Below are 11,901 nucleotides of genomic sequence, written 5' to 3'. Positions count from 1 at the left end.
CACTCTTGGAAAAGGATCATCCAACAACTGTTTGAAAGACCTTCCAAGACGGAGAGCCCCTGAGATAGTCCATAATCCACAATCAGACGACTCTTACCTTCAAGAAGTTCTTCCTAATGTTTTGGTGGGATCTCACTCCTTGGAATCTGAATCCATTGGTTTGCATTCTAGTCTCCGGAGCATGAGACAAGCTTCCTCCATCTTCCACTTGACATCCCTTCACATGTTTAAAGACAAGTATCATGGCACCTCTCCATCTTCTCTTCCTAAACCTACCCAGATCCCTCAAGTCCTTCCTCATAAGGTGGCTTCCAGACCTTTGACCATCTTGGTCACCATGCTCTGGACACATGGATGATTGCAACCAAATAGTTCTTGGTTTAGATCAAGAACTAAACGTAGAGTTTGGAAATGAGATTTTTTTTTGGGGGGGACTGTTGCTCCCAGAATCCCCAGAAGGATACAGGAAGCTTTGGAGCAAAACAAGTCACGTTTTTAAACCTGAAAACTATCTCCTCTGGATAAACCTTGCCAAGAAAACCCAATAATAGGTTCCTTTAAGGGTCGCCGTAAGTCGGAATCGACTTGAAGGTGCGCAACCGAAGCAAAGTATGCACATTTTGCAACCATAGCAGATTGGTTTGGCTACAAACAAGTTAAGATCTAGGCACCTAAATCGAAAGAATTGCACTGGGGTGTCCAAGATACATGGTACCCCATTCAGAAGCCATTAATTAATATGAAATATGATTTCATATATTTGCATTTGTACTTTTGGAGGGTAGGATTTGCTCACTACCTCTATACTATTTTAAATGTATTACTGTTATTGCATTTTGTTTGCATCTTACCTCAGTGTTATCAAATTATGGTGGCTTATAGCATTTAGCAATAAAACCACAAGGGCAGCAAATAAATATATAAAGTGAACCAATAAATCCTGTCATTGGGAGTGCAACTCCCATTATTGCCAATGGTGAGGGATGCTGGACGTTGGAGTCCAACAACATCCAGGGTCCCTTAAATTGGGTTCAGATTAATATGCAAACGTATTGTTCTTTTAATGTTCTTTTAATGAATTTTCACGTTGCATTTGTGTTTAAGTCATTTTTTGGGAAGAGGCGGAATTTAGGACAACATTATCGGGAGCAGAAACGGCTTTGTGGGGAAACAACGCAAGAGCGGGGGGAACGTTACACGCATTTAATGTCTAATTAGGAACAAAAATAAGCGACACGTACATCTAGGAATCGTCCTTTTCCAACAGCGGCGGCGGCTGCAATGGCCCTATTTCAAGGTTGAGTTGCTGAGAATATAATTGAAAGGCGAAAATGAAAATGAAATTGGCGTTATCAAGGAATCGGATTTGGGATGGATTTAAGCGGCTGATGGTGGGGAGAGGAAAGAGGGGGGGAAATCCACTTTCCAGAATGGGAATTGTAGCTGAATGAGCCTCAATTCTAGGCTCAAGATTTCTGGCATTATTACTGACCAACTTGGAAGGGCTTGGAAAGGACCCTCAGCGGTCATCTAATCCTACCCTTCAAGGAGTTTTAGGAAACCAATAGGAGATTTTTGTCGCTTGAATGTAAGACAAGATGGGAAGATGGGATGATGCAGCCATCTTTAAGTAACTGAAGGTAACGCATGGAGAAGATGGAGCCAGCTAGTTCTCTGCAGCTCTGGACATTCGGACACCATCAAAGGATTCAAACAGATCCCACCTAAAAAATTAGCAATAGCATTAAGTTAGCAAAAGTTAGGAAGCACAACTTGACCCTAAGAGATGTTCAAGAGTGGGATACTCTTCTTCTTTGGAGGTCTCTAGACAGAGGTCAAGTGGGCATCTTTCGGGAATGCTTTAGTTTGTGGATGGCTTCAAATAGATGGCCCTTGGGGTCCCTTCCAACTCTGACTTCTGAAAGATGACCACCCAACCTTGAAAGATGTCCATCCAATATGATTGTAATAACAGCAAAAAGATCTTAAATACCCAAAAGGCGTCGGTGTCTGATCTTGGAAGCTAAGCAGGGTCAGCCATGTTTAGTCTTTGGATGGTAGGCTGCCAACAAAAGGTGATGGAGGCTATATTTCTAAACCTCTGAGGATTCCTTGCCTCTGAAAACCATATAAAATGCATGGGGTTGCCATAGGTCAACAGGAGACTCAGAAACACACATATGACCACAATGAAAACTTCCCCGACAGCTGTCAATCATGGTTTTAAAACCTTGGATGGAGGGCAACCAAGTCCATCACCTTCCAAGAATATCCTTTCTCCTCGAAGGGGTACCTTAGTAGTGGGTTTCTGCATGGGTCGGGAGGTAGGTTATATGACCTTTTGGGGTCCCTTCCAATCCTATGATTCTGTGACTCGACTCCCATGATGGTTAGTAACTTTCTCCATATAACGCAACCAAATCTAATGCTTACCTTTCAGGATTCTCATCCGAACCCAGCTGGGACCAAGACACCAACCGTCACGAAAGCGGGCCTGACGTCGCCCTTTTTTTATTTTAAACCACTTTTATTTTTGCATCTGAAGATGCACCCGATATATACAGATTCTTTTATTTATACAACATAATAATATACAGAACGTGTATGTTTGTGTGTGTGTGTGTGTGTGTGTGTATTCACACCTTGATATATGAATCCTTATGACTTCCTCTGGGAGTAGAGAAGGAAAAGAAAGGAACTTATAGAGAGAGAAAAGATATCTGGCAAGCTCCAGAATCCGGAGGGAGCACACCAGTTCCTATGGCCAACTGGGAAGAGTGGTTGTTTAAGAAAAGAAAACAACTCCACGAAAGAAAAGACTATAAATGAAAAGAAAAGGTGCTTGAGATTTGAAAACGAGTCTCAGAAAATCCATGTGAACACACCCGCGAGAGGCTTCCAAACAGAAAGAAGAGGGAGCTGAAAAAAGAAAAGGAACCCTGCATCCCACTTGAAGACGGAGCAAGGCAAGTTACTTTTGCAAAGGTATCTGAGGATGGGGAGTGATCCGAAAGTGTGAGAGACACCGTTCCAGTGATCCCAGTTCCCCCACAAAAGAACCAGCAGTGACCGAACGGCCCCCGTGTCAGTGGGATACGGTGAACCCGTCCCATGTTTTTCTTCATACGTAGAACTATCCATGATGCCGAATCCCATCCTCCCAAAGAGATTCAGATTCACATGGAGCGCTCTCCTTTGACGTTATCCAAAACTCAGCTTGGATGATCCATCCTCATTGGCATGATAGTCATGAGCCATGGCCAGAAAGAAGGCATTTGGGTCTTGAGAGTTCAGAGCAGCAGATGGAGGAGGAGACTAGAGGGATGACGGGTGCTATAGTATCAAGGGGACCTGCCACATGAGCAACGTGCCATCCGTTTCGCTGTTGGCCGGCAATTTCCCGTTGGGGTTGAAGTTCCGGTAGCCTCTCCCCCCGGAGACTACGGCCAAGGAGGAGATCTCCTTGCGGTGGGCTTCTCTTGCGCAGGGCCTGCTCCGGACCCAGATGTCGGGGTCGTCAGCCATTTCATAGATGGAGCCGTCTTCCTCTGTGTGCTCCATGGTTGTCCCTCCACCAGCGCCTGGGGGCACCTCTCGCACTGAGAGCAGCTGCCCTGGAAGGTGGGAGGTGGACCGGAGACGGTATTGCAGAAGGATGCCTTTCCTTCTCATCTCCCTCGTCGTGGGGTGGCTTTCTTGAGCGGCTGGGTCCGAAGACCTGCCCTCCGACTTCTCCTCCTCCGTGGAAGGGGGTTCAGTGGCCGGGTCCTCCTCTTTGTCACTCTTCAATATCTCCGGTGCCAAGGTGCTGAGGGCGACCGCCAAGAACTCCACGGGGCCACAGTGCCCATTGAGGGAGACCATGCCTTTCCCTGAGGAACACAGAAAAAGAGGACATTAACAAGGGCATCTGACCAGTGGCATCCATCTCAGTGGAACAGTGAATCCACCTCAGACTTTAATGCAAGCCAGAAGGGAGCTCTCCATAGTGCAGAACTCTTGCCACAAAACAGGTACAGCATTGTGGGCAATGTGCAACCTTGGGACCATGATTTAAATCCTTATACAATACAATCTCTGTATCTGTGCAACCAGTGCCCACAGTGTCATTTACTCGTATCTGAAAAAATATGTTCTCTGTAGGCATTTTCAAGGTGCTCTAGCATGATTTGACGGTATGCTTATGGCAGACGCTGCCCACAGAGTTGCACTGGAGGACCTAGACAGTGCTAGAGAGGTTCTCCCTGTGCAGAAAATACTGGGTGCTGCATAGGGATGGAAATCTTGCAGTCTTAAAAGGAAACATTAGAAGGAACGTCTTGACCATAAGAGTGACCAGTAACCTAAATAGCTGATGAGGTCTCTTTCTCTGGACATCTTCCACAAGAGTACCTTCTAAGGAGGCTCTAGGTGGAGATCCTGGACTGAGCAGGGGGTTGGACCCATTGATCTATGGGGCCCATCCCAGCTCTAGGATTCTAGGATTCTTGCATGGACTGGCATGGCATCCTTCCCAGCCATCTTGTCCATTGATGCGGATTTTTGGAAATCGGAAATGCAGCAACCTCCAGAGAGCCATGTTGTTCTCACCCCTGCTGAAGGCTCACCTGTGATTTTGGGGATCCCTTCCAGCCTTGGCACTGGCAGCAGGACCAGGATGCCCAGGTCAGTGCCAACCCACAAGAGGCCCTGGCAAATCAGGAGACTGGTGACCCGGACGTTCTTCTGGCCTGTCAAAAGAAAGGGGGAAAAGGAAAGGGATTAATGGGCACTGCCGTCGCCTCACAACCTTTCTGGGTCTGGTGGAGATACTGGGTCAGTAGGAGAGGAAGGAGACTTGCCTTCCTGACTGGTCAACAGAGCCACCATACCCATAAGGTGGCCCCTTCAAACCAGTGCACTGGGTGACACCTGTCAAAATGTCACCCGCTGGAGGTAAGGTAAGGAAGGAGACATGCTGGATTCCAAAGAAACATCTTTGAGAAATGCCAGCATCACACAGGTGCATTTGGGAAGGAATGGCAAGACCCTGGAGGCACAAAACCAACCGCAATACTGTTTCCGAATACGGGTCTCCATGGGGTTTATTTTGACATTCCCTACGCATGGGCGCCTCTGCCTCGTCTAACAAGAACATGCTGCTTGTTTGCGCTCCACGCAGGTCGGCCTGACGGGTAACCGGCCGCTGTGAATTAACATGTTTTCGGTGTCAGTCTGGATTATCCCTCCTTTGCCTGATGGTGTCTTTCTGGTTTAAGCCAGAGCCATGGAAAAAGGAGAGCTGGTGCCCAAATGGGCACAGACACCTCTCCTTGGCACCTCCGCTTACTTATATTATTTCCATATGTGTGTCTCTTTGCACATTTTCTTTTTAGCGGGAATATCCAAATGCACAAACGTCGGACAGAGGAGAGACAGAAGTGCTTTTTCAAAACTGGGTGGCCAGGTGTCCTAACCACAAAGGAGGACAAAGCGCCATAAAATGTGGGACGTTCATGAAAAATGGAGAACGTTACCAAATAAAAGCTAAAAACACTGCAGCAAATATTAATTTGTGCTCAAAATGGAGGACGTTTTGAAATTCCGCTTGGACAGAAGGCTGAAATATAGGGCATGCCCTGGAAAAGGAGGATGTCTGGTCACCCTTCAGCCCAACAACATCGGATTCAGACCCATCCGTTGCACCCCTAAAGTGACTTCATTGCACCATCATTACGCCATTCCTCAAAGTAGTTAGTTACAAGTAACTACCTGGCTTGTAACTTGTGAGCACAGACTGGAGCTCAAATCTGGTAAGGTTTTGCAATGGCGAACGTCCAGCTATTTATGGAGATTGGATCTAGCTGATAAAGAAATATTGGCCCCAGCGCCACGAACTCAAATCGACAGAATTGCAAAGAAGTTTGTACTCTCGGATCTTATACTATTCCTATTGATTTTTAGGCACGGGATTTAATTAGACATGATCAAGAAGGCCTATCTGCCGCGATTAGCCAAGGAAGGCTATGATACGACTGGAGAAAAGGGACTCGAAACAAGAGAAGAAAGAGAAAATACCGCTGCATGCAGATTATCTTCTGGCTAAATCGACTCGTTCCGGAAAGCGGACAAAGCTAGCCGGGGTTTAATGAAAAACTGCAGACCTTTCCTTGTTTATTAGGAAAGGTGTTTTTCTTTTAGGAGGGGAAAAGAAAAGAAAACCTTGCACACAACGATGTTTATAGCTCCAATGGTATAATAAAAATGCATATGAGCCACGTTGGTCAAAGGACAGGAGGGAAATGCAAAACGTTTCCCAAAAATGCAGGTTCAACCATTACCTTGTTGCCCTGTTTCTGCTCAATGGAAAGGCAGGAACGAAGGTTTGGGGAACCTCCCTTTGGGTCCCATTTCCCCCAAAGGGTGCATCAAATCTCCAAGGAATCCGGCCTTAAGATTCCCCTCATGCCTGCCTTCTCCTCTTTCCCCGTTAAGCCTTGCAATGCAGAGGAGCATTTTAATTGCAAATTAGCTCCAGAAAGACCAGGAGAGTTGCAGAGGGAGGTGAGGAGCAGCAGCGGCGGAGTAGGAGGGAAGGGATGAAACATTGCCAGTGAAACGAGGTGAGAGCAGGAGGACTCAAGGGCAAGCAGAGTCCCCCCATTTTTGCAGGAAGGCTGGGGTATGCATCTGCACTGTAGAAATAATGCAGTTTGACCCCACTTTAACTGCCAGGGTGCCATCCTACAGAAACCTGGGATGGGTAGTTTGGTGAGACATTGTCACTCTTGGGCAGAGAAGGCTAAAACGACAACCTTGCAAAACAACAGATCCTAGGATTCCTGAGGATGGAGGTGCAGCACTTAGAAATGGGGTCAAACTTCAATGTTTCTGCATTCCCGCTTACGGATAAATTGGTCAGCAAGCGATAGCATTTACATTTATGTAGGATAATGCTGACTATATACAGGATAACATTGTTATTACATACCTTCAGGTTGACCATAGGCCAACCCTAACTTAAGCGTCCCTTGGCTGGATTAGTTGTAATGCCAAGGAGTTACTTTTTCAGCCTTGCATTGAATACAGAGGAGGGAAAAATGGAAGGCAGGAGGAAAATAGGGATAGACTCCATCAAGGACACGACAGTTGTCCTGAATTTGCAAGAGCTGAGTAGGAAATGATGTCCAAGGTCTTTCATCCACCAAGATGTCATAAATCAAAGTTGTCTCGATGGCAAAGAGCAACCGGAATGGACTACTCTATGCATTTTTAGCATACTCCGCTTACCCAGAGATTTCTAGGTTACAAGATGAACCGGGGAACCAAAAAGTCCCATAAATTCGGGGAGTCACAACCGAACTGTGGAGCCGGTGGTTTGCATTTCCATGTGATCTTAATTCCCTCGTTGGGAGACCGATGCCAGGATGCCATCAAAGGACAGCAAACCTTCAATGACTTAGAACTTGTATTCTATTTGTAACGAGGGCAGGCAGCCAATTAAGGAAATCTTAGTTGATTAAGCTTATGTTTCCGTCGATTAAATCTGCATATATTTGCATACGAATGGGATGCAATTTGAAACATATATATATATATATATATATATATATATATATACACACACACACACACACACACACACTCCTTCTTTGCTTTCAGAGGGGACTCTGTTCTTTGGAGGGATGCCACTTGGTTCTAAATTGGTTTGAAATCCAATTTTGGTCCCATCGAAAGGAGACCCATTGAAAACAATGGGGCTTAAATTCAATGGTCCTGCTCTTTGATACTCTCCATACTGACTTGAACCTTGTGCCATTAATACATGTCCCTTTGTAATATTATAAGTAACAAAGCAAAGGCTCTAAAAATAAACCCCATAATTTGTTTTGAAAGAAAAAAAAAAAGAGGGGAAGATAGAATCTAATGGCGGATAAATATTTTATCGCGAGGACTTAGCGCTCCGGCGTCGAAACCGTCCGAGCAATTTATCTGCGAATATACAAATTCTAAAAGGCCGGTCCCTTCTCCTTGCGCAAAAGACTTTATTAATGGCCTGTCTGGTTAAAAAAGATGAGAAAGCTTAAGCTGAAAGGAGAAAGGCGGCAGGGAGAGAAATGCATTAATACCAAAAAACACCAGGGAGGAAGAGCGGCGGCCATAAATTTTTTAAACGTGGCCTTTTTTTTTCCAAAGGGAGGAAAAAAATCTTCTTTTTTTGGAAAGAAAGAACCCACAGAACACTTTCCCCGAGAAATGCATTTAAGGACTAATTACACAATTACTCCGTCTTGCTGTTTTAAGTGAGGGAGAGAGATCTCAAAGGCTGGCGGAGAGGAGGACGAGTCAGAAAAAGAAAGATGAATGGAGATTACATCTATCAACTCTCTCTTTTTTCCCACCAGCTTTGCAAAGCTGTCTTACTAGGAAGGAGGGAAAGAGGAACAGGAGCCATCCCTCAAGGACCAAACACATAGAAATGAGTTTCCATTGCAATTGCAAGTTGCAACTGGGTTGCAATTCTTCTCTAAGGTTCTCCTCGAAGGAAGCAATTTTGCATCCTTTGCTTCCCGCTGCAGGAAAAGCTTCAGAAACTACACCATTCACTAGGTTTCTCTTCAAAGGAAGTAACAAATAACTTTAGCCATGTTCTTCCTGCTGCGGAAAAGGTTTCGAAAGCCACACGGTTCCCTAAGTTTCTCCTTGAAGGAAGCAATGAGCAATTTTGCATTTGTGCTTCCCGCTGCAGGAAAGGCTTCAGAAACAACTAGTAATGTTAGGCCTCATTCCCACTTGCAAATATTGTTAAGAAAAAAGCAACATGGGATATACAGTCAATGAAATAAAACATGTATGTGAGAGTCAGGGTGACTCAGCAGAAGCCAATTGAGAACCACACAGGTGTGAATGGTAATACAATTAACAAGTCCTGAATGCCAAGGACAAGAAATGCAAAGTGGATAATTGGACACACCTGACAATTGTTCAGTGGTCAAGGCTGAGATGATGAAATCACTAATTGTAGGATGAACCAAGAGAACCAATGAGAATGATGTACACGCCTGGAAACAGACCACAGTGGGTGGTACCATGCATTGACTATAATAAGGACTATGCATCCCAATGTATTTTGTGGGTTGTAGAGTGGATAGTGAGGAGTAGAGTATTGTTGTATTGGAGCTGTATATAGTAGAATAAAGTAGATCTTTTATATAAGACTACTGAGTTGTCTGGTGTCTTGGGTGAAGCTACAAGAACCAGCTGGATCCTGAAGAAGGGTGAAGACTTCTGTGGAAGCAAGAGTGAGAAGGCTGGGAGAGTTTGTCAGGGTCTTCAGCCTATTCTCTCTAACTCTGCTAAGCTATAACCACTGGCCAAAACTGGTCAGCGTGGTGCACAACCAGGTGGTGAGTTCAAGCCAGAGGTGAAGAGCTACAACTCCCATCATCCCTGACAAATAAATCGGTTTGCGATCTGAAACAATGGATCGATTCAACAGCGGTGGTTCAATGCCTGTACTGCAGCCATTCACTTGAAACCAGAAGGTTGCGAGTTCAAGACCAGCAAAAGGGCCCAAGCTGGACTCAGGCTTGCATCCTTCCGAGGAGGTCGCTAAAATGAGGACCCAGACTGTTGGGGGCTAATTAGCTTACTTGCTCATTAGCTTACTTGCTGTTCACCGCTATGATCTCTGGAATAGCGGTATATAAATAAAACAAATTAATTAATTAATTAATGGTTCCCACTACATTTGCCCCGATCGTGTTTTTCCCATGTAAAATAACCCACTTGTGGTTCACATTCACACATAAATCGGTTCAAAACGGACCCACTCCAGCCGATTGAAGAGCAGATTTAAATCAATTCCAATCCACATCTGGTTCACACTTGTGCAGAATTGATTTACTGAAAGCTTCAGTGTCAAAAACATGTGTGTTAAATAGGTCTAGCACATGGCCCCCCCTCTCCGAATCAGTCCAAGTCTCCGCTCATCAGGGTTTCCTGAACCTCGAGACACGTCTTTTCGACCATATTTCCTGATATTGATCCCGCCCCAAATTCCTCTTCTCTTACCTGGCAAGGCGAAAGTGGTCCGCGTCGCCACGTTGATTTCCTGCAGCAGCTCCAGGGTCTCGGTGTGGAAGAGGCGGATGGAGGAGCCAGAAGAGAAGGCCATCCAGACGCCGCTGCCCGCCTTGATCATGTGCGCAACGCTGGCATCCTCCTCCGGATGGGCCTCAAAGGTTTGCTGCGGAAAAGGCCAAAAAGGGAAAACAGGGCTTAGATTAAATCACCAGAGCCCAGCTGGCGCATACGTTTTATGAAAGTGCATACATTTTATGAAAGCCGCTGCACTTGAGGCCATGTTTTGGGGTGAGGCTTCACTCGCCCTTCTCTCCTTGCCCGTCGTGGATGTCATATTTGGGGGCGTGTCTGGGGGAGCGCGGAAATGATTACAGCCACACCCCCAAGCAGCCGCGACGTTAGATAATCCGGAACGTTGGACGGCCGAAGGACGGATAATTGAGACTCTATTGTATATTGCACCGGGATTCAACGTCAGATGGATTGGGCTGGATTTGCATCCCACTCATTTCCTTACGCATGATCCAAGGCACCTTACAGACATTTAAAAACAGTGTGCATGTGTATGTATATAGAGTCACCCCTCTAAATCCATGGACTTGATATCTGAGGGCTTGCAAATGCGCAGAGGGGCGACCGCCATTAAGATTAATGCGGGACGTACCTCACATGCACGCACTCCATTCAAGCCTATGGGCTTGAATATGCGCAAGGTTTGGAACTCATGGGGGTCTGGAACGGATCCCCCACTAGTTCCAAGGGGCGACTATACATATATGTGGGTCTCTCTGTGTGTTGTTGTTGTTGTTGTTGTGTGTCCAAGTCCTTTTTGATTTATGGCAATCCTAAAATGAGCCTATCATGAGATTCCAAGAGAATTGCTTCCAAAATGGTGGCTTGGGATGAGGACAGAGCGAAACGGGAGAAACAAACCCATCTGACTCTTCAGTAAATGAAGTTTTCGTCAAACAGATCAACTTCTGAAACTGGGAAGGCCTTGTTTGCTTTATGATAATCCAGGAGGTAAGACAAACTTGCCAATTTATTTCTTTTTTAATATATTTAATTATTTTGCAAATGCAAATCCAAGGCAAGCAGAAGCTGGCAAAAGAAAACCCCATAAAGATGCGCAGAACCCAAGGGAGGGGATTACGACTTAATTATTCTTATTATTATTTATATCCCGGATTTTGGACGGTGCATTTGAGAAAAGCGCCAACATAAAGATAGAAAAATGTGGTTCAGATAAGGCACAAACGGGAGACTAGACACCCATGAAAGTAAATGCAGCCAAAGAGCGGATGATTTGAAGAGTCGGGAAGGGGACTTTGGCAAGTTACGCCTCTCATTAAAACTTCTCTCAAAGAAGACGGCTATAATTTGTCACAATTTACAACAAAACTGCACCCCAATAAGCAGAAAACATGGCAAGAGGTGGGCTGCGGAGATCTTCTATTAGGAAGGACTGCTGCACAACTTTGGGTGCCACTTCCAAGAAGGCCCTGTAAACAGGCCTTGGAAAGGGGTCTTTTTTGGGTCACAACTCCCAGCATCCCCATCCGCAGAAGTGGGCCCAAAGATTAGGAAGTGATGGTTTTATATGTAAAGCAATTTCTCCAATCTTCCTTTAAACGCCCCACTGGTCTTTTCTGTAGGGCCCAAGTATGGCCAGTTTGGTAGCCCTGGGATGTTGGCACCTTTGATAAATCTGGAAGGAAGGGAAAAGGAAAAGCAAAAGGGGAAGGGGCTAAGCAAAGGATAGGACTAAGCAAGGGAAGGAAGGAAGGAAGGAAGGAAGGAAGGAAGGAAGGAAGGAAGGAAGGAAGGAAGGAAGGA

The 11,901-nt window shown here is 45.5% G+C and overlaps 1 protein-coding gene across 12 annotated transcripts in view; it reads right to left on the bottom strand.

Annotated features, from left to right (window-relative positions):
- Positions 1-2,495: 2,495 nt before the first annotated feature.
- The window catches only part of ARHGEF10L (Rho guanine nucleotide exchange factor 10 like), a 50,271-nt gene continuing 40,865 nt past the window's right edge, over positions 2,496-11,901 (bottom strand). For all 12 annotated transcript variants that reach the window (XM_042478461.1, XM_042478464.1, XM_042478466.1 and 9 more), the window contains 3 exons: positions 10,054-10,228; positions 4,608-4,730; positions 2,496-3,872 (listed from right to left, as the gene is read on the bottom strand). In XM_042478461.1, the coding sequence (XP_042334395.1) occupies positions 3,334-3,872; positions 4,608-4,730; positions 10,054-10,228 (837 nt within the window). In that variant the 3' untranslated portion in view covers positions 2,496-3,333. The remainder of the gene's footprint in view (positions 3,873-4,607; positions 4,731-10,053; positions 10,229-11,901) is intronic.

The sequence above is a fragment of the Sceloporus undulatus genome, chromosome 7, assembly GCF_019175285.1.
Source record: "Sceloporus undulatus isolate JIND9_A2432 ecotype Alabama chromosome 7, SceUnd_v1.1, whole genome shotgun sequence".
Taxonomy (NCBI): Eukaryota; Metazoa; Chordata; class Lepidosauria; order Squamata; family Phrynosomatidae; genus Sceloporus; species Sceloporus undulatus.
This window is presented reverse-complemented; position numbering and strand designations above follow the sequence as displayed.